General features: G+C 41.7%; 1 protein-coding gene across 4 annotated transcripts in view; it reads right to left on the bottom strand.

Moving 5' to 3' along the window:
- The window catches only part of ccdc88c (coiled-coil domain containing 88C), a 45,060-nt gene that overhangs the window by 10,594 nt on the left and 11,278 nt on the right, over positions 1–23,188 (bottom strand). For 2 of the 4 annotated variants that reach the window (XR_006845351.1, XM_046412251.1), the window contains exons 4-26: positions 17,997–18,066; positions 17,429–17,487; positions 16,467–16,550; positions 15,319–15,462; positions 14,848–15,080; positions 14,141–14,222; positions 12,653–12,811; positions 11,536–11,682; positions 11,169–11,319; positions 10,872–11,053; positions 10,633–10,770; positions 10,259–10,543; positions 9,364–10,161; positions 8,858–8,985; positions 8,616–8,757; positions 8,094–8,243; positions 7,742–7,903; positions 7,350–7,627; positions 6,038–6,181; positions 5,332–5,518; positions 4,360–4,505; positions 3,999–4,088; positions 3,605–3,909 (exon numbers count right to left, since the gene is read on the bottom strand). Coding sequence is in view for 3 of the 4 variants with exons in the window: in XM_046412251.1 (XP_046268207.1) it covers positions 3,605–3,909; positions 3,999–4,088; positions 4,360–4,505; positions 5,332–5,518; positions 6,038–6,181; positions 7,350–7,627; positions 7,742–7,903; positions 8,094–8,243; positions 8,616–8,757; positions 8,858–8,985; positions 9,364–10,161; positions 10,259–10,543; positions 10,633–10,770; positions 10,872–11,053; positions 11,169–11,319; positions 11,536–11,682; positions 12,653–12,811; positions 14,141–14,222; positions 14,848–15,080; positions 15,319–15,462; positions 16,467–16,550; positions 17,429–17,487; positions 17,997–18,066 (4,264 nt within the window). In the remaining variant the exon portion in view is untranslated. Of the gene's footprint in view, positions 1–607; positions 941–3,604; positions 3,910–3,998; positions 4,089–4,359; positions 4,506–5,331; positions 5,519–6,037; positions 6,182–7,349; positions 7,628–7,741; positions 7,904–8,093; positions 8,244–8,615; positions 8,758–8,857; positions 8,986–9,363; positions 10,162–10,258; positions 10,544–10,632; positions 10,771–10,871; positions 11,054–11,168; positions 11,320–11,535; positions 11,683–12,652; positions 12,812–14,140; positions 14,223–14,847; positions 15,081–15,318; positions 15,463–16,466; positions 16,551–17,428; positions 17,488–17,996; positions 18,067–23,188 lie in introns of those variants that run through there. The other 2 variants (XM_046412253.1, XM_046412252.1) reach the window with 2 other exon arrangements.

Here is a 23,188-nt window from a genome sequence, read left to right as displayed (position 1 = left end):
TGTTTTAAGATGTTATCTTAAATATACTGATATTAGACACTGTGTTTCAAACCCACAGATCAAGGCTTAAAGCAAGCTGACAGCTAGACAAAGCAGAACAAGAGGAGCTAGGGGACAAGTCTGAAGTGGTATGGTTGCTGTGGTGACCCGTCAGTGCTGAGTGAATAATGAGAAAGCCCCTCAGATCCACCTTTAAGCAACTCGCAGCAGAGAACATACTGAAATGAGATCTGCTCTTAATACAGAAGTCAGCCTCACAGAGACACACGCGGCAGGTTAAAAACATTAAGGCAGGTGAGAGCACACACAAGCATTTTTTTAAACAGACAATAATCACCTAATAAACAGTAATAAACAGTTCTTCAAGGACATGCAGATATATGCAGGCAAGCCCGACGAGCTTGGAAAAGTGCATGTGCGCACACACTCTCTCTCACATACACACACACACACAGACACACTACTTACTAGTAATACTGGCTGGCTTGTGACTGCAACACGCACCTGTTTGTGTGTGTTTGGTATGTTTATATATTTGCTTGAGGACTGTGCAATTTGTGCTTGCATTAGTGTTTATGAAGTACATGCATGTGTGACAGGTGCATTTTTGTGTGAAAAAATCTGAGTCACAATGATGAGTGTCGTTCAACAGTGTGATATGGAGGTGGCAGTGAAGATGATGATGATGATGATGATGAGGTTGAGGATGTGTATGATTAAAAAGATGATGAAGGAAGGGGATTTTAGAATACTCCGCTGGCTGACATTGGCTGGCTAGTGATGCCGTCAGCTGTGATGTCAGTTGAAGACCAGAACCGCAGCCTTTTGGTGAGAGAAAGGGAGGGGCGGGAGGAAGAGGAGGAGGAGGAGGAGGGTGGGGAGAGGAGCTTGTCTTGGCTTTTACTGCGGAGGAAATTGAAGCGTTTTGGGGCAGGAGGAGCTGAGATGGAGAGAATGGAGAGAGACAGGAAGGAGAGATGGAGAAATGTAAAGTAAATGACGAAACAATGACAGTCGGTTAAGAAGTTATTTAGTATGTGATTGGCTGAATGCAAAAATAATAGATACCATGCAAGAAAATCCATGAGAATAAAACAAGAAAACCCATTCATTAGACTCAAAGCTGACCTCAGCTCACACTGAATTAAACAACGTGTGACTACTGGTGTAAAGCTCAGTGCACAGGAAATGACTGTGCAGGGGAGTTATTCACGCAAACAAACAAGCTGCTGTATAGTACAGCAATTGATTTATTGTTTACATTTCAATTTATCTCCTTAGAAAAAAGCTGAGTATGACAACTTGACCACTTGTTGAACTAAGAGTGAAGTGAGCTCAGCTAAGAGTAGAATCCCATTTAAGAACAGAACAAAAAAAGATAACCCATGAAAATAAAGACATGAACACAGTTTGGGCCATGCATTAGAAGGATGAACAGTAAGCATCAGGTAGGTACAGCCTACAGTGGTTCCCAACCATTTTGGACAAAGCAACAACTTGAAACTCTGTCACAAGTCGGATTAAACATATGGTTGTGTAGCGGTTTTACTATATACTGCTGTGAAAGATAATAACAGTAAACAGCAAATATCACCAATAACTTCTACGACAACCATCACCACGTGACCCTTCAGTAGTGCAATCAAGTGAAAAAACATAGCACCAAGTAGTATTGAAAGTTACCTGATTTTTTTGGCAAACGAATAACTGTCTGTACGGTTTTGTTTGCAGCCAATTACCACTAGAGATCTTTGATCTAATGCGACATGGGATTGGTCCGCTGCCAAAGCAGCTACAATCCACACAGACCGTGGTGTGGTGTATTTGTCAGAGTCAGCAGTTCAACATGCCACAAAACGAAGTACTTTGTATCACTTTTCTTTTTTGGTGGGAAACACATATCACCCAACCAGCAAACCAGAATGAGAGCAAGAGAGCATGCAGTCCATCCTGTCTCTCAAGGGAGGAGGCAGTGTGGAGAGGGGTGGCCTGTGTTAGTAGCTTGTAGTGGTCCAAGGGTAACTATTCTACCATCCACCGCTGTTTGCATGTGTAAAACTAAGGCACCAAAGCTATACTGCATTCAAATTTCCTGACCTGATCAATAACTAGCATTTAAGAAAATGTTTGATGACTATTGAAATAATACCATTTATCTTAAAGTGGAACGTCTCTGTGATAATTGTGAACGAATTTTGAGTATGTCAATAAAGAGTGATTTTTTCTGTTTAGAATATTGAAGTTGTAGAGGCAACTTTGACATAAGAGTCATGTTGTCCCTGTGTCTGAGGGGATTTTCTCTGGATGCTCTGGCTTCCTACTTAAGTCCAAAGACATGCAGGATGGGTTGACTGGCGACACCTGTACACGTGAAAGCGAGTGTGAATGGCTGTCTGTCTTCTGTCAGCCACCTGACTGGCTGTTTTCTCCACATAACATTGACTATATATGGAAGACTATAACCACCACAAAACAAGTTTTTGGATTATCTGTTCATCTAAGCCAAATGTTGTTTTGTTTACACTGAATTTTCAACCAGCTGACCTATTGTGTTGACACAGTAATTGTTTGTCATTGGAAAAAAAACGACAGCAATCTGGGAATCAGATTCAGATTGTTATTGTAGAGTTATTCTAAAAGCCTGCCAGCATTCCGTTCCTCTCTAGCTGTCCTCAGTGACTGATTGTCCCAAACTAAAAAAGTGACGTCCAGTGACATCCAAGACATCACAGCAAGCCAAGAAAAGACCAGATTTTTTTTTTTTGCAAGATTTCTAATAGAAGGGACCGTGAAAGTGTTATCTTTTTTTAGCTGTCGCATATTTCTGGCTGTGTATAAACACAAAAGGTCTGGAAATAGTAGTAACTTAAGTCTCTCAAAAAGCTCATAGTCGGCCATTATTTTTCAATAACACTAAAAGTTTCTTCTCATTACTTCTCTCTAGAGTCACTAGAGCAAAGGCACAAAGGTCACTAATCAGTGTATTTATCTTGGGCTCTAAGTGTCCTTTGTTACAAAAAGTAGTATTATAAACATGAGTTAAAACAAAAACAAATGCAAAGTATCCACTAAAGCTTAGAAATGGCCCTAAATTGACTCACTGAAACTGTATTCATTCTGACATCATCTGAAATTATAGTTTTTTGCTGTTGTTTGTGTGATTTTTCCCATATTTATCCGTACTCTAGCGAATACTTTAATATATGTTTGATACTTTGTTGCAAATGCAGTATTATATCTACCAAAAATGGTGATACTGGAATTGAATTTCAATGAGAACCATTGCAGATACTTTCTGTATATTTAACAGTGAGAGTGCAAAGCAGAACTGCACTCCACAATCTAAAAATGTTCATCGATGTGAGCAGCAGAGGTGTCAGTGAGTTTTGTGGGGCTCACCAGCACCCTCTATAGGAGCAGACAGGAAGGTGCGCACGATCGAAGTCATTGTGTTCCATCACTTTTGGGGTTTTAGACTGGTTGTGTTTCATACATACTGTAGGTGCATTTCATAATAAAAACATTGTTTAATACAGTTTGCCTCTCTAACATAAGCTGAAGTGCAAACCAAAGACTTCCACTTGACTGCTGTGAGTGCGCTTACCTCGGCTGATGGGTGTGAGTGCAGGACTCTGCGGTCCCAGGCTGGGGCTGGTGCTGTGGTTGTTATGGTTACTGTGGGCATGGCCGCTGTCCTGCGTGTCACTTGCCGTTCTCTGGGGCAGTGGGGGTGGAGTTTCAGGGGGGAGGAGGGGAGGCGGGGCAGGTAGTGGGATATCCGGAGCGCTCTTCGCTCGTTCTCTCTCCTTGCTTCCTTCCTTGTCTCGATCGCCCACTCTCTCCCTGCTGCTCTCCTTTCGAGGTTTAATCAGTTTGGCTAAAGCTTTGGCTCCAGACCACTGACTCCTCCTGAAAGCATATCACAACGTTTTTATCTGTCATGTATCAAACACCAAAATGTGAAAGACATTTAGCAGTTACAGGGAAAAAAGCATTACTTTTTAGGTGTGGGGTCATAGAACTTGTACTGGTCCATGATCTTCTCCTCCAGTTTCTCTTTCTGACGACGAAGAGCGTTCAGCTTATCACTGAATCAAGAGACATACAGAGGGAATGAAACACAGACGGGTATTATTGCAATTTGTTATTCTATCATTCTGTTCAGATCAGATTTTGTGCATGAAGAGTTCAATCATTTGAGGGTAAACTATTTATGTTCAAACTTGTCAAAGCAGTTCTGGATAATTACATGTTAATGGTGGTGTATGCACTACACACTAGTGGTATATTCTTCACAAATACACATGGTGTAGCAACACCAGCAGTGTGTACTGGAGGTGTGTGGTTGTGTACAGTTACATGTATAGTTTCTGCTCCTGGTGATACAGCTCTTTGCTCTCCATGCTCCTCTCCAGCAGAGCGTGGTTCTGCTGACTCAGCAGGTTGATCTGACTTAGGAGGTGGTGGTTCTCCTCTTCCAGGTTCCCCTTCAGTCGACTCAACAGCTAAACACACACACACAAACACACACAGCACTCAGGTCAGCAAAGTACCTAAAGAGGTGGTGATCCAGGCTAGTTCACCAACTACTTACTCAAGTAACACATTACTTTTAGAAATAACAAAGTAATAACACATTGCTAGTAGGATTTCTGTAATATTATTGGATTTGATGGGAGATGTGGTCTGTCGCTACACAAATGATTGGGGCTGACCTGCCCTCCATTCAGGACTTATACCAGTCCAGGGTCGAAAAACAAGCAGGAAGCATCACTGCAGACCCCTCACACCCTGCACACAAACTGTTTGATCTGCTTCCCTCTGGTAGGCGTTACAGAGCTCTGTATGCCAAGTCTCCCTGATCTCCCCGTTTTTATTATTATTTTTTATTTTGTATGGTGCACATGAGAGAGAAAAATCCGGAGTCAAATTCCTTGTACGGTCACACGTACTTGGCAAATAAAGCTGATTCTGATTCTGATTTAACGTGCCCTTCATAGCTCCTGATCTATTTAAGTGTTCTCCATCATCACACTGCTGCAAATATAAGCAGGCGACTTTAACAAAACCTTGTAACCACTGTAAGTACCAACATGAGTAAGTAAGACATGCACGTCATAGGAGCTACTTCGTTAGACAATATCACCCCCTGCTGGACTTGTAATGAACTGCAATAAACCTGAACTTCTGTGGTTTGATTACCTGCTATTAAAAGTTACCCTCTTCCATTTTACAGTGCTTAGTTGTATTTCTAGTAACAGCGGCTGAAAGAGATACATGTCATGTGTTTCTCCCCCACCACCTCATGATAAAGTAAAAGGCCCTGTTTACCTCACAGTGGTTGTCCAGTTTGGTCATAGTTAGATCCAGGCCCTGGTGTTGCTCCATCAGAGTGTCATATCTTGCCATCCATCGACTCACTTCCAGCTGGGCGGAGCTTAATGAGGTCTTGAGTTCATTTAGGCGGTGCTGAAGCCCTTCACTTTGCTCTGACTGCTGTGTTTGGCTCTCTGTTAATCTAAAGGTGAGAGAAGTAAGGCTAATAAGGGAAAGGACAACAATACTTGGAAAGCCAGGTGATCAGCTCATGCAGTTGTAAAATCAGTAACTAAACTGTGTTCCAAAGTTCTGCCTCTGACCTTAACCATATCAGGCCATTATAACCTTTATAACCAAACCTTACACCTTAGAGGGAAAACTTGGCTGATTTTCATCCAGCTTTATGTCATTACAATGCAGGCAGTGTTAGATTAGATTCAACTTGACTGTCATTGTGCAGAGTACAAGTACACAGCCAATGAAATGTAGTTGGCATCTAAACAGAAGTGCAAGAGTAGTATTATTTCCATACAAATGCAAATGAACAACATTAAACTCCTCTCCATTTTTCCTGCACCCAGAGCCACATGCTCATTTGTCAACAGAAGTCTGTTGAGTTTTGCTGGACTTGTTGTTGCTGCCAGTTCCAGGTCTTTGGTATGTTTTTGGATGAGTTTAGTGTGGAAGAACCTGACTGGCCCACACAGAGTGACTGTACCTGTCCACATCTGTTTTGAGCTGCAGATTCTCCTGCTGTATTAGTCGATTCTTCTGGATCTGCTGGTTTAATTCCTCCTTCTCTTTCCGACCACGCCCCTCCTGCTCCTCCCATTTCTCCTTCTGCTGCGCCAAAATAAAATACCTGCAGACGGTGAGACAGACAGAGCGGAAGGCTTATTTCTTATCCCTTGACAGTATCTGTGATTACAACTGAACCCTTACAACCAACACAAAGTGAAAAACTTGGTTTACATTCTTTTGGCTAGTTAAACAATGAGCAGTGTTGTTTCCACTGTGGAACTAAGTGAGAGTTAGCAACAACTTACATTAACACACAGTGCAGGAAGTGTAATCTACAATCAAATATGTCTTGATCTCCATCGTTAACAATTGTACATTCCAAACTACTTCTGCAACATAAAAAAAGTAATGGGGAAAGCTAGTTATCTAACCAGTTAGCTAATTAGACTCGATTCTGACACATGGGTTGGCAAAATTCACTGTGTGCTAGAAGGAATCCTTTATTTCTCTTTCCTCTTTCTTATTAGCAAAGAGACAGAATGAATTAAGGAGGGCTGGACTGTTGTTAAATAGTGGCAATGTGTTACTGATCAATAATACAGTGACCTACAGCCACTGGCAGTAGTAGTAGTAAAGTACAATGTGTGTACCGGTGCAAGTACATATCTAAATTTGACTGAAAACGTGAGAAGAATGTGTGTGTTTCACGAGAAGTAAATCTGTTGCCAAGCTCTGATGTCACTGTGCCTCAGTCCTTCGTCCACTAAACTGCAACTAGTAATTAGGATTACAGTACAGCTACTAGACAAACCGCATTTAATTATGACCTAAATACTGAACTGTAGCTACTCAACACCAGCTTATATCTACATTGTTTTGAACTGCGAAGAAACAAAGGAGCATACTGCTTGAAGTAAGTAGCACTACCTTCCATTTTCTGCAACATTATTTAGCTTCCTTCCCTTTTTATCATTTTAAACATATAGCAGCACATTGTCTTCCTTAAAAACAAAGTGAGATGAAAAATAGATTTTCCAAGTAACAAGAGATTTATATGAGTTTCATCAACACTTTCATGTGGCCTGCAGGTTTAAGTAACTTGTCTATAAAGAGTAACCTTTAGAACAAAAGAAAAAGAGTCTAGTGAGCTCAATACCCATTTAAGTTTCCTCATTGATAATTTTCAAGTCATGCTTTAGCCTTACAGATTTTGGAGGACTCTGCAAGCTAAGGGCTATCAAATGCCATCTTTTAATACTGTTAATAGGGCTTGTATATTATTTACTTACTTGTTCTGCAGCGTCCTGTGTTCACTCTCTAGCGCCCTCTGCTTGCCTTTCAGTGTAGTGTGCTGACTGATTAGCTGCTCGTACTCGTGCGCTTGCCTCTCGTGAACGTTCAGCAGCCGTTCATGGTCGCTGAGCACGTTTTCTCTGCCCCGCCACGCCTCCTCACGCTGTCGCTGCCATGACTCAACCTCCGTCTCCAAGGCGCTGACTTGGCCCTGCAGCACAGCATTCTGGGCCATGAGAGATGCACTCTGGGAGGAAAGCGTGGAGTTCTCGACCTACGACACAGTGAGATCCATTAGAATTAAGTGGGTAAAAAAAAGAACAAAAACAAACATGGTCTGGAGAAATATAGTAGCCCAGTTTTATAAAAACTTTACCTGACTGCTTACCTGTAGTTTTGCTGTCTGTGTATGTAAGGCTGAATTCTGTTCCTGCAAGGTGGTGGTGTGTCGCTGCAGTGCCACCATCTGGTTGTTAAGAGATGTGTTCTGGTTCTCAAGCTGTTTGAGCTGCTCCTTCAACAAACTGCTCTCTGTCTGCAATGAGGCGTTCTGGAGAAAATAATAATACGACACTAAAACAATTTAGAAGGTGAACAATGAATGAATAAACTACAGAAGTAGAAATACATCAAAGAGCATTCCTTATGCTACATAAAATATGGATAAATACTCAAAAAATGCACAAGGAGCTGTAAGTTTAAACTTTTCAGGGATTTTTTAAAAAAAAGGTACATCTTACATTCTTTTCTACATCAATAAGATGATCTTTGATTCGTAGCAGTTCAGCAGTGGCTGACCCTTGAACCTGGTCACTCCCTGAGCACTGCTGAGAGTTGTAGTTTTCTTCCTCCTTCTGTTGTTGTCGCAAGACAGACAATGTCTGACGAGCCTGCAACAGTAAAAAAAAAAAAAACAACAACTAAGTGTTAACTCAGTGTGCAGTATGGTATAAATAAACTTCCTTAAGCAAAAGTAGCTTTTGTAAGGAAAATAAATAAATAAGTACATTTCATTGGATAAATATTGTGAACTGTTGATGTCTTTTGCAACATTCCACTCAAGTGGCAATTCACTAATACATTTTAATGCTCTCATTAAATAGCTGGTTTAACAGTAAAACGGTTTATTTATTCATTTGTGTGTTTATGTTTTACCCACAGTGACTGTTGTATATATCCAACAGAGCAGAAATGCCCACAAAATCAGGAAAATGGTTTTTTATAGGAAGATTTTAGATAAGATTATGTATACGTGTCCTTACAGCTGCTAGTTCGGCACGTAGTGTAGCGTTGAGTGTGTCGCTCTCTTCTACTTTCTTTTCTAGAGAGGAAATTTTCTCCTCTTTAACCTTCATTGTCTGTTGGACAGTTTCCTCCAGCCGAGACTCCAGCAGCCTATACCTGCTGACATACACAGGAAAGATTCGAGATTCATCTCCGCACGTGAAATCATTTAAACGTGATCACTAACCCTCGAACAGAGTATCATTCTGGTGAAAGGTACCTGTCCTCCAGTGTGTGCTCCTGCTGCAGCAGTTTTTCTCTGTTCAGTCCAATCTTCTCCAGTTCCTCGTTGAGCCTTTCTAAGTCAACACGCTGCTGCTGAACGCTCAGCTTCTCTGTCACCAGCTCCTGCAAACACAAAGACACATGCCACACACAATCAAGCGCACAATTCCCAACAAATGCTAGGGATGTTAGGGATAGAACCATGCATACTGTAGGTTAATGTGAATACTGGGTATTCGTCTTAACTGGATATAAAGGAGTCAGTGGCATTTAGCCAATAAAGTGAAGCCAAGATCAGCTTTGTTGTCAAGGGGAAGTCCCTAAATATTGTTTCAGCTCTTTCATGTGATTGTCAAATCATTTTATTGATGACAAAAACTCAAAAGTGAAGTACTTAAAGTTTTTCTAAGTCTTCCTTTAGACATGAAAATGAGCATGATCACTGCATGAATATCTTTTACTTCGTGTAAGAAATAAAGCGAGGAAGCTTTGTCCTCTCACCTCTCTCAGAGTAGCTAGAGTCCTCTTGTCAATGGTCGCCTGTTTTTGCAGCTCCTTGTTCTCCCTCTCCAACTCCTTGGCTTTGACAGCCACCTCCTTCAGCCTATCCACTTCCTTATTCACAGCCGTGCTCTCTTTCTCCACAGTAGCCAGTCGCCTGGCTTTCTCCTCCAGCTCTGTCTCTTTACCCTCCAGCAGTGTTCTGATCCTCCAGCTCTCCTTCTCCAAATGCTTCCTGCCCTTCTCTGACTGCTCCAGGTCCAACTGGAGCTTCTTCCTCTCCTTGTCAATTTCCTCCTTCCTCCTCTGTTCCTCTCTCAGTTCTTCGACTTCCCGTCTCAGTTCTTCTTCTCTGGCCTGCGCCTCCTGCTTTTCTCTTTCTAGCTCTTCCCTCTCCTCTTTGCTCCTTTGTATTTCCTCCTCTAAGTGATGCTTGTCCTGGTTCAGAGCTGCCACATTCAGCTCTACCCTCTCTACCCTCTTCCTCTCTGCTTGTGCCTCCTCTCTGGCCTCCTCCATCCTCCTCTGCAGCTCCTGTGTCTCTCTCTGTGCCTCTTTATGCTCCTCCTGTAAGGTGGCCAGACGGGTGCATGAAGAACGCAGGTTTTCCAGGGAGCAGCGCAGGTCCAGGTTTTCCTTGGAAAGCAGGCTACTCTCAGCCTCGTGCCTCCCCAGTCTCTGCAGCTCCCGCTGGGCCTCCTCTGCCTCCCGCTTTAGCCTGTGGATCTCCTGCTCCAGAGAGGAGACCTGCTTCTCTAGAGTTTCTGACCGCTCGCTGCAAGCACGCAAGGAGGCCACCTGGAGGATAATACAGATTGAAATTATTTCAGTGAGGTTTTAATAAAGAATATGTCATGCTGAAACTGTCCATTAAATAGCATGTAGTTTGTATGACCTCTCTGTTCAGAGCATCCCTGCTTCTCTCCAGTCTTGCCACCTCTCTCTCCACCTCTTCACATCTTCCCGCCCTCTCCCTCAGCCTATCTGCATCCTCACTGGCTAGTTTGAGTTGAGTTTCTAAGCTGGCCAATCGAGAGCTGGTGTCAGTGATGCTCTGGTGGAGCAGGCAGTTTTCGGCTTCCACCTCGCGGACCCTCGCCTCGTTGTGAGACTGAGCACGATCCTGAAGGGACGCCACCGCATCGGACAGGTGCTGCTTCTCACTCTCCAACTCTGAGATCTGATTGGACAGGACCAGTTGAACAGGGTGTCAACAAGGGCATCAATAACAACATCTTACCTGTGTGTGCGCATATGTGAGTTACCTACCTGTCTGTCTTTCTCTGCCCTCAGAGTGTGCATTTCTCTCTCCAGACTCTGTTTTTCCTTCAATATTTCTTCTCCCAGAGACTCCATGTCCTGATTGGTCAGTCTCTCCTGATCTAATAAACCCTGGAGACGCTCCAGCTAACACACAAACAAACAAAGATATTCTAGTTATTAGTAACAATATAACAAGTAATACAAACATTTAAATACATTCTTCTCTGTAACAATGTGCCTCCTACCTTCTTGCTGAGACTTTGGTTCTCCCTGTCCAGCTCCTGGGTGTGGAGCTGTTGCTCCTGCAGGAGGTGGTTCTCCTCTTTCAATCTCTCTATAGAGGTCTGAAGCTCCCGGTTCTCCTTCTCCAGCTTCAACACTCGGCTGGAAACACACTCATTCAACTCATGGACCAACGACTTATGAGCTGCAGCAGAGAAAATTTAGATGTGGTTTGGACAAAATATAAAGAATAACATTTGTGGACTCAAAAATGAAACACGGGATATAACAGGATGTCATGGGAAAAGTGTGTGTCTTACTCTCTGTGTTAGTGTTGTCATGGTTCTTGGTCAGCTGTTCCAGCTCCCAGCCTAGATGAGCCGACTCATTCATGCTTTGTTTCTGTCCGATCTCCAGCAGCATGTTCTCCTCCACTAGCTCCTCCAGCCTTCGACGTTCATTGTCCCTCTCCTGCACAGCACAACCCCGCCAGAAACACACACGCACATACAGATTAGCAGCAAATGAACTAAAGGTGCCAATATTTTGCGCTGACATGTAAGAAAAAAAAGGAAATAAATAAAAATTAAATAAAACCTTTGACTCATACTTCATATGGTTGTTTTGTCCTTTAGAGTTTTACATGGAAAAAGCCATGTTTACACTGTTGATTATAGCCTGTATTACCATTTCCAGGTCATGTATTTTGGCTCGTAGTAAAAGGTTGTCTTTCTCCAACGTGTGCAGTTTATCACAGCGTCCCCTGGAAGCTGACAGCTGCTCTTCCAACAGCACCTTTGTCTCCATCAGAGTCAAGTTGTCCTCGCGAAGCTCCTGAATGACCACACACACACACACACACACACACACACACACACACACAAACACACACAATGAATGGACTGCCAGTGCCAGCTGCTAAGTCAGTCTACCTTCATAGTGTTTCTCTTCTGTAAGCTGAAAGGTTTTTGTGTTTCAATAATGCTATGATTATCCACGTGTTTGTGTAAATCATACAGACAATTTTTAATTTAATGTGGTTATACACTAATGTGAGCATTATTATTAATATTATATTTTATTTCTGCCAATAACATCCTACACACTGAACCTTTAATCCGAGCAAGGAAACATTAAATACAGCAATTGGTAGAACATATACTATATTACATACTCAGGGTGTAAGAATATATCAATATACTTGATTATTGCAATATTAAGTTAAGTGATAGTGTACTGATTCTCAAAAACACTGTATCAATTTTTAATTAACAGTTTCCATGCAAAGATTTGTGACAGTGGTTCATTTTGTGTTATGTTTAAACCCCTGACAGCCAGACAGCTGAGTTACAATCTATCGTCAGTCAGCTGACTCTTCCAATGGAACATCCAGTGAGACAGGAGCAGCGCATCACTTGGCTTGCAGTATCAGAACAGAGTGAATAGTTTCTTCTTCTACAGTTAATAGATTCTTGCCAATACACAGCCCTAATACAAGTATAAGTACAGTATGAAGATATACCAAAAACTATGAAAAGCGGTGCAACATGAAAATACATACAGTCAAGCTTCAAAGATCCAACACATGACATATACAAGATATCAGGAATATGAAGGGCTGTAGAGGACATGTCTGTATGCATGGTCAATCTTAATAATGTTCCTAACAGTCCCTCATAATACAGTCTTAGTATCTACAGTGCAGCAGTCTTCCATAAGATGGTTATATGTATAATAATGTGCAGTGTGAAGCTGTGTGTGTGTGTGTGTGTGTGTGTGCGTGTGTGTGTGTGTCTGTGTGTACCTCCACTCTGGTCTTGTAGAAGTGAACATCATTGAGTTTCTCTTTACATCTGCTCAGTTCAGTCTCCAGTCGGTCGACCCGGGCTGCTCTTTCCCTCAGTGAGTCTACCTCGTCCCGGTACACTCTGACTGAACGAGCCTCACAAGACAGCGATTGGTTCTGCACCACACACACACACACACAGACACACACACACACACACACACAAGGATAAGAACAATTATATACTAACAACGACACCTTTTACTGTAAGCAAACAAACTGTAGTATGTGTAGTATATTAACACTTGTATTATGTGCTTGGTTCTGTTTCCTCAACTAACTAATAAAACTGTCATAACTATGTTTGCCTCAGTAAAAGGTCCGCAAGCCATCACAGTGTTATAATGCAACTATAAGAACCAAGGATGACCCAGGCCAGTCAACATTTCTGATGCTCTGCATACTGTAACTTATTGTGCCAAAGGCATGTCAGGGCAGCACAGACAAATAGACAAACAGGAGCCAGCAGTCTGTTTTGGTAATAATCACACTAACAGGAAATGAAGTGAGGAGCACTGAGCTGGAACTGGAGCTTCTAAGAACAAAAAAATAACCCTAAGAAATTCTGTGGTTAAATGTGCACTATATTTGGACAGCACTATGCTCATGCTGAGGATGAAGAGAGCCCGTTCAGACCTGGTCCAAACTTCCATGTAAGCCTGATTTAGGTTAAATGTGTTATGTAAGCAAATAAAAACATCTCATCAGGTTCATGCCCAGGACAAACAAAAGGATGCAGCAATAGAGCTTTGGCTCTCCATGGCAGTCAGTTATGCTCCTCTGCCTTTTTCTAATCCTACACAGACCTGATCTTTATAATAATAATAATCTTAGAAATTTATAATGTAAATCTTATCATTTATCCCTGTTGCTACTGCCTTTGCAACAACGAAGTTAAAGGACCTTGCATGTGCAAGTGTTTCTCTCCTGCCTGTGTGTGTGTGTGTCTGTTTGCCTCTCTCACTCTCTTTTTTGACATAACTGACAAATATGAGGAATATGTATGTAAAACAAAACCAAAACAAAGAACAGGGGAATTAAAATTTCAAGAGAACACTGGGGAGGAGGGCACTGAAATCAAAAGGACTGAGAAGCATGTACATCATTTACATTGTTTACAATAGCAGTCAGCAATGTGTTTCCTTGCCAGGTTCACTTTGTGGTATGCAGAGAGCATAGAACTGATGACGAAGCTATCGCTACAGATCACAAGCAATGCTCTGTCAGACAACTGTGAGACTTCCACCTCCTGTGTTTCCCTGGCATCAAAATCAAAAAATAGCAGTAAAGAACTCACACAAATTGAGTGGACCATCCCTATAACAATCACCAGCAGAAAAGTGCCACGAAATCAGAAATTGTTCAGTCCTGTCTGCCTTACTTCTCTTCTTGAATTTTCCTCTAGCCGCAAAGATCTCACATTAGTGGTTATAAGTGGTTCCTGACCTCTTGTTTCAGTCTCTGCAACTCCTGATCAAGACGTTCTACTTCATGTTTCGAGTCCATCAGCTGCTCTGTTTTTTCCTCCCTGCAAACACACACACACACACACAGACAGACCGACAAATGGTTAAGCTTCAGTTAAACAGTTTACAATCCATCATTATGTTGTACTGTACAACCAGGCCCCCGCCCTTGTAATGTCTACATAGGTTGATAATAATTAAAGAGTTAAAGAGAGACATCTAATAGTAATGAAATTTACAGTAGCCTTGTTTTGCTGTAATTCTTTAATATATCTGGGTAAAGATTTTGAACAGCATATTCTGCAGGCTGTGTGTAAGGTTGTGTATAGTTTATCTCCAAGTAGATGGGTCCCGTTTGTAATTACACAGTAGATCTATCAGAGCTCAGCAGCATAATAAGCTGTGTTGGCTGTATAATCACTTCCATCTGCTGCTTATATCACTGCAGTTGAGCCTTAAACCAGTGTTACATTGCGGAAACCTTTTGGACTCTGATGTGCAACAGTATGCAATCAGCTACTGCTGGAGCCACATGGGGAGGTTTGTTTTTGTGGAAGCAACAGCTTTTCAAGGGTGGTATTTACATAAAAACGTTATTGAATTGATCTGAGTATAGTTTCTATATAGGCTCTTGAACCAACATGCCCGTTTTGACTTTTTTGTTTGACTGAGTTGTAAAAGACTCACAGTTCCTGTCTGTATCTGCGGAGCTTGGCCTTGGTATCAGCGAGCTCCACGGATAGATGCTGCTTCTCTTCTTTGGTCAGCCCGGACACAGTCACTGCCAATTCACAGTTATTTACTCCCACACCTTCAGAACTCTGCCCACGCTTTGGGCTGCTTATGCCCAAGTTCCTGCACCCTTCCTGGGTCTGCTGACTGGACAAGTAGTCCCTCTCCTGGGTCAAGTCCACAATCACCTGGAAGGCAGAAAGATTTTTGATGAATTCAAGTTTCAAATTTTCAGTTTGGTTGTATCTATAGCTACCGCTAGCTCAGAATATACATGTAGCATACAACATATATAACCTAATAAAGTCTTTAATTCACCATATAACAAGTTGACAATAACGACTGGTGTGAGACTGTGTTTTCTTATTTATCATGAATGAAACATCCATAACAGCCTGGCAGTGACTGCTGTGTGTGCCTCCATACCTCACAGGCTTTGTCTCTCTGGTCAATCAGTTGCTGTAGCGACATGGCCATGTTGCGGGACAGAGGTTCCAGTTCATCATGTGTGAGCTCCGATCCCTCCTCCAGCCAGGACAGATCAAGAACATTCAGCTGGTTATGAGTCACCTGCAACAAACAGACACACACTTCATTTATTTAGGCTTTCAATATTTTATTTAAATGTTTTGCTAAAGTGGTTTCATATTTAAATAATAAATCTTATCAGTATCTTATCAGCGTATTTATCTGTAATATTTTTTAACACTTACGACTCACGCCTGAGAAGTAAAAGGGCTGATGTGATACAGTATATAAACAAAGTGTCTGAAAAGAGTAAAGAGCTATATTTAATGTCCCATTCATAACAAAAGTGGGCGGCACGGTGCTCCAGGTTCTCCGGCTTCTTCCCACAATCCAAACAACATGCACATTAGGTTAATTGCCCCTAGGTGTGCATGTGTGAGTGTGTGATGGTCTGTCTTTGTGTGTCGGCCCAGGGAGTCAGCTGGGACAGGGTGACGGATAAGCAGTATAGAAAATAGATGGATGGATAACAAAAGTGACAAGGGTCTTTAAATTGATTACTGGAGACAAAGATGTTACTGTTCTTTGATGTCAGCTGATGTTGGACATGTTTAGTGCTGCACAGACATAAAACAATGCTCTCGGTGTCAGCCATTTCCGAGAGGATACAGTGAACAAACTTAAGAGAATAATAATACTGGATGTGGATGACTTGTTTACCAAACTGCACTCAAGAAACAGAGCCCCGTCCTTTCCAGTAAACGTAAATTGTAAATTGTAAATTATATATGCAGTCACTACATTAAACTATCTATAGATCCTGGTCCCATATTATAAAGTTTACTGCAACATAATTTATTTTCCTTTTTTCCAGAAAAGAATCCAATAATTCTGCTTTCTAACAGTGAAGAATCTTTGACATTTTGCAAGTGAGCATCACATTCACACAAGTGCATCCAAGTTCAGTGACTGAGATGTATAAAACAGATCCATGCATGTACACTGCTTTATGTGGTCATGGAAAGGATGCATATGCATATTTAGGGTTTTGTGCACACATAAATACATTTTGGTCTGCATTAGTGCTGGGACTGTTTTCTACTGACCTCCTGGATGTGAGAGACAATAGCAGCTTGGGTCTCAATGTCCAGCAACTTGATCTTCTCTATCATCTCCTCTTTACGCTCACACTGACACACACACACAGGAGAAAAGCCATCAATCAATACAGAAAACACATCTTTATAAAATAGTGGTTGTTGATGTATCTCTTGGTTCACTGTATCACCAAACAGATTAGGAATTATGGGAGTAGTTTGTTGAAGCGTGTGAATGGGAAATGTTTATTTGGAGAATGGTGGAATTATTTTGAACAGCATCAACAACATTTTCATGTGGCTTTATCCACCCCTCCCTTCCTCTGTCTTTCCATTCATTGCTCCATAATGGCCCTCCTCTTTTATGAAACCAGCAGAACCAGTACAGGTAGGGAGAGAGACAAAAGGAGGGAAGACTGAAAGGGAGGGAAGGTAGTGAAGGTAGTGAGGAAGGGAGAAACAGAATAGCTGCAGGCAAAGGAAGATGAGAAAAAGGTGAGATAAATAAAAAAAAAAAAGGTTGGGTGGGTTCAGAGCCATGGGAGAGGTGGAAATGAAAGACAACAAAGAGCTGGAACACACAGACAGAGAAACCACCTGAGCCCCACCTCCCAGATGACCAGCCCCTCCCCTTTCAATTAACTCTTAACTTACCATTTCTGGCAAATCGTCAATTTGAACAAGAAGGAATTTCAAGGTTTACACCCGCAAATTAATAGTTAAACCCTCAAACCACTGTGCAAACCAACACCTATTTTCACTACATAGTGCCATAACTGATGGATATTACTGACTGTGACTTTATTTTGATCCCACAGTCCCACCCTGTGCCTTATCAGCAGACACACCAAACGGCTGTGCTCAGACATGCAAAACTAAACAGACAGAAATACATTCCCTGAAAGAGACTGGGTGGCACAATAAGCCGCTGTGTTTGTGTGCATGTGAGCATGCGTGTGTGTGTGTGTTACCTGGACAGCACAGCCTAGTACCAGCAACAACAGTCTTTTCAAATCCTCCATGCTCTTAGCTAGGAAAAAAACAAAACAAAAAACAAAACACAGAGACATGCTGTATATCAGAAAATGAGGTGTCTTTGAACGTAACACTTGAAAAAATGATCTAAAGGTTGGTGGTGATTGAGCCTGTTTCACACCTTAGGCAGTGTTACAGTATACTGTGCTGCAGCAAACTTTTTCCTGCTGACTACAGACTATCTCTTGTTATTGAGTTTAACAGCACAGTTTAACCTTGCAAAGACCCACCAGCCAACTGCTGCCATGATTCTCTCAAAGCAGGCTCGGTATCATCAGTGTCACTGTGATGAGTGCATTTACATGAACAGGATGGTGGCCAACCAAACAAGAGGTGAATAATATACTACGTATGTAATTGATAGTCATGAGTTTTCTGTGGGTTTTTCACTACGCTCCACATGTAGATACACATGTGTAGCAAGGCTGCAGTGTGAGTATGTAGAATTAATCAATAAGTTAATTAGCAACGGGCCTGTGTATGACGTGTGGCACTGTGTGTTACCTGATAAGGGATCCTTGGCGATGTTGAGGATGTTAGGAAGAGGCATGACTATTAACTGCTGTAAGGTCTCCTGTAATGGAGAAGAGGCAGTTGTGGGGTTGGTGGTGCAGTCAGATAATTTTCAATGTTATGATCATAATGATAACTGTACAAAAGGCAGCGTTAGTGAAGAACACTGCAGGAGCACTAGAAAGTGCTCACCAGTAGCCAACTGTGGGCAACAAAAGCATTAACGTGGGTCACATTTCTATTTTCAGTCCATTTGTATCAAACAGCCTCAGAAACACTGTATTAGAGCCTGGCACATTCTCCATTGTTTGCTTTTGATATTCACAACTGAAAATGAGAAAAAAAATTGATAACAAATAATTTGTGGTTCATAATTTGCTTTTACACGAACAAATCAACATGTACAATCAAGATCCCTTGAATTTCAAGCCTCGGTGGCTGAATCGTTACATCACATTCCCAGTTCCTGTCTAATTCTTGTGGAATTTAGTTACTTAAGAACTGCGATGAAAACTCGGGATTGACCCATAATTGTTTTCAGGGCCGAAACCAATTAGTAATCGAGAACTGATGTAGATCTGAAATAAAAATAAAAAGTTTAGTGTCAAGGTTTAGAATAACCAGTGATAATCAGTCAATCCTTAATCAAGATGATTTGGACTCAGTATGACATTTTACAGTCTGTCAGTACTCTCTGGGTAGCAAAGTCTGTGATGGTGACATTGTTCTAAATTACCTCTAACATACAGTATGTCTGACACTGTGATAGCAATCCGTGTAGCTTGTTGGAGAGCACAGAATAATGAGCACAGAAAAAGACGAAGATGTGTTGACTATGTGAATTAGGAGGTGCTCCTCTAACAGCAACTTGTGTCCTTTGGTGTTTACTGACATAAACAGATCTGTTCTATTTTAGCAAAGCTGCTCAGCTGTGAACAAAACACATTTTTCATGAATCAAAGTCCAACCACCTACTGACCCAGACTTGTGTGTCTACATGTTTGCATGTGTGCATAGGGGAGCAGCCAACAGGAAACACCCTGCTGTCGACAAAGAGTGTGTGCGTGTGTGTGTCTCGGTCAGGAAAGAAACAGCCCACTAGGAGGGAATGCCTTCCATTCCAGAATATCCTCTCCTGTCTCCCAAAACACACCCGATGGTCCAGACGGGCCAAGAAAGCATAACAAGATGAATAAAAACACTTGAATATTTCCAGCTAATTGTCAATTTAACTATAATGAATCAAATACAATCACAGAGCAGTGAGTCTAGAGAGGCAGATGTGTGGTGTCTTTATGAAAACATGTCATTTGTCTGGCAGAGCAAGCTGTTATGAGATGGGGGGAAACATGACAGAGGAATAAGGTCACATAGGAAGACATTAAGTACAGAGAAAAGACACATGGGATGAGACAGGCTGATGACCCCTGGCTAAGGAGAATGGAAATGTCCTAATGGGAGTGTGTGGGTGTGTGTGTGTGTCTGAGTCTATGTGTTCTGGCTGTTTGAGCATGAGGGAAATGACTGTCAGCAGGGAAGGGCTGGAATAATACACTGAAAATACAGCACACACCTGCATGCAGCCTGACACACTCACACACCTTCTCACAACAGACAAAGATATCAAGATTCACATGTGAGCTGGTGCTGTTTCCACACTAAATGTGGACTGGAAAAACCCATTGACATTTCTTCTATACATTTGGTCAGCTTAATAAGATACAGGGCTCTGGTCTAGAGTGTCATCTGCTAACCAGGAATATTAATGTACTATCGCCTTACACCGCAGCTACAACTGAGCTGCACGGCGGAGCTCTCAGGTAGTCAGTGTACAGGTAGTGTAATACCTGCAGATACTGTTACACTGGCCTATACACCAGGAGGCAATGAGACACCAGTTGAGAATGCGTGCACACACACACACACGCGCAGAAACGCGCACACACACACTGTACAGTGTGAATAAAACATGTGAGCTGACTACCAGATGTCTTTAAGGCATAGCAGGACTCCAGCTATAACACAGTGCCTGTCTGAAAGCTTCGTCAACAACCTTTTTGTTTGTTTCATCAGCACATATTGCAGATGAGGTCAGTGACACCCCAAAATAAACACTAAATAACATACCCTTAAAGAGCAAGCGAGCAACTTCAGCATGAGATTTCTTGTGGGGGGAGTTTTCCAACTCATCACTCTAACACTCTGACAACGCTGGTTGATTTAGAAAGTATTTAGTGAACCAGACAACAAAATTGAAAGAAAAACAGCTCTATGCTCCTCTTACATTCTTACCACTAGTGTGATAAAAACCTTATGCCTTGTTAATTTTAGCTTCACTCTGCCAGACTTAGCCCAACACTCTAAGCTACTCTAAACACAACATAACTGACTTTAACTGACATAAACAGACTGTGTGAGACTAACTGTGTGCATATTACAGCTTTTATTTTATATGGCTGAATAATCAAAAGGTGTTGTTAAACTAATAACAAATTATTCAGTTTGTGGGCACCAATAATTAGAAAATGGCCTATTTGCAGACACAACAAATGCACTCTTCAATTCTTGTGTATATATATATACAGTATATAAAATTATAAACAAGTTTTATATTCAAAAACATCCATCTTTATGGGCTGACTACGGTAACACAATAAACAAGCTTCCAAAAATATCTGAACACAAACAGGCCTCAGAGTACTCTGAAAACAACAACCACCAGAGGGAAAACCAGTAACATCACGGCTGTAAAAATGTACACAATGTTTTGTAGCAGCTGTATACTCTCTCACTCTCTCTCTCTCTTTTGCTTTGTGTGATGAATGGGGTACAACTTTTTTTGGCTTCAACCAGACATTAATTCTGACATTTATGTCAGACTTTGATACACTTATTCTGATAACAGATGATAGCAGGAGGTTACATATAAACAAAATGAAAAAACAGTATGGGAGGAGCGATTGAAACGTCCATGGCCTCAGGTGGAAGGAGCTGCATGCCCGTGCAGTTCAACTCTACTGATTTTACAGAAAGTTTGAGGTTAATAACTTTTGGAGTGTTTGTTTTTCAGATAATTGAAAACAGCCAGTGTTGTCTGAGGAAATGTACAGCATCAGCATATGCGCAGTCATCTGCAGCATCAGTCTCAGGAGGCCCACAAAGACAGGATGCCAACGCTCTCTACCTTAACGAGACTTGTGTTTGTGGTTTAACAAAAAAATGTTTTACTCTACAAAAAGGTTTCTGTGACTTTGATGGTTGGGGATGCCCTGAAAAGGAACACATTGCATTCACTGTAGCTGTTTTGTGGCAGCCAGTTGAGATGATCTACTGGACTAATTCCAAAACTTAGTATGAATCATTTACACGCAAAAAAAAAATGCACACAAAGATCCCAGGTTTAAAAATAACAGAATTCCAATTTAACAATAATGTAACACCTAACGTCCTTCTTCTCCTTCTTACTGACAGGACTGTGAGAAGACCTTAGGACACTGCTAAGGTCAGTGCTGATGAGCTGGTTGTTTATTATGGATGAGACAGATAGACTTACACTGTTCTCTCTGGCTAACACCACCTGCACCTGTACCATATGTAGCTGTGGTGTATGTTTTATTTCTTGTGCAGGCAGTATGTCAGCGTACACAATTTAAACACTACTACACTAATAAGACAGAGTGATGTGAATGTCAGCGTCTACTGAAAATATATTCTCTTACTGACTTTCACCAAGTACGTGTTTGTGACAGCTCAGATCTATAGATATTCTCCTGCAGCAACATCACCAGCTGGATCTAACACTTAAAACTGACAAGGGATCAATAAGCCTGCTCCATGACCCATTTACACACACACACACACACACACACACACACACAAGGCCTAAATCCATGGCCCACTAACACACTGGGCTCACATTTCTAATCCGAGATCAATAAAATGGTGGCAGCTAACAACAGATCTGACTTAAACTGAGCCGCTAAGTTCTGAGTCCCACATCTTTCTCACCACTTTCACCAGTTTAAAATGCAAATCAAAGCCCTCTCCTCTCCTGGTAAAAAGCTCTGTATTACTCTCCTTAAGTTACAACAAATCACATTAATTTATACACTCAAATATTACATTAAATATCTCAGTGGTCCATCCAGGCTCTTAGGCTGCCGAGAAAGTCTCAGAAGCTCTCCACTGTTGGGCAACCTGGTACCCCACCGACCTGAAGCCAGGAAAAACATCACCTGTTTTTTATGAATGACCGACCCTTTAAACGGATCATTAGTGGCCTTATCTCGAAAGCCAGAACAAAACCTACACCTTTATTCCTTGGCCAATGACCTAATGTTCCATATAATTTGACTAAAATCTGAAAAGTAGATGTTACGATATGCTACTGACTGGCAGACAAAAAGGATCAAAAATACCTTGTGATGGCAGAAGTCAAAACAACAAAGCTCTGTTCAAATCTTATTCCACAATAGACTAAAAGTAGCACTGGACTTTGTGAAAGAGCATACTATAAAATGTCACAAGACCTTCTGGTCACTTCAATGCAAAAGCTAATTAAATACTTGTTATCAATGTTTTTTTTTTGTTTTTTTTTAATGAGGGTGTAGAGAGTCTGACAGAAACAGAGGGACAAGTGAAGGCTTGTTCTGTCCTCCATAGTAACACTTCCTCTTTCCTTTTTCTCTTTTTGTTTTTTTCTATGGACATAGGACCTTAAGTTGGGGAAAAATCCAAAGGTAAGAGCAATAAGAACGTCATGACGCAGCCTCACACACACACACACACATACACACAGAGTCCATATACATGAATAATGGCACACACTGAATGTTACAATCCACCTAGCCAGGGTGTGCGTGTAAGAGAATGTGTGTGTGTGTGTGTGCGCGTGTACAAAGTAGGCCAGAGGATATGAAGTTCAAAACATCCCATGTAGGCTCAGGGCTTTGTTCTGCAGTTCCCACGGTAACCAAGGAGGGGTAAAGTGAGAGGGGAAAGGCGGCGAGAAAAGGAGAGTGAGAGTTCTGCTTAAGTTACTACTCAACAATAAAATCTCACAAGAGCCGGAGGTTCGCGCTCCTAACACATTGTCAAAGTATTGGAGACACTCTGATCACAGACGGATGGAGCAAAGGAAAACAAATAACATCCTTCTTGGCTTTTCTTATCGGCTACTCTCT

Source organism: Scatophagus argus, chromosome 15 (assembly GCF_020382885.2).
Source record: "Scatophagus argus isolate fScaArg1 chromosome 15, fScaArg1.pri, whole genome shotgun sequence".
Lineage (NCBI taxonomy): Eukaryota > Metazoa > Chordata > Actinopteri > Scatophagidae > Scatophagus > Scatophagus argus.
This window is presented reverse-complemented; position numbering and strand designations above follow the sequence as displayed.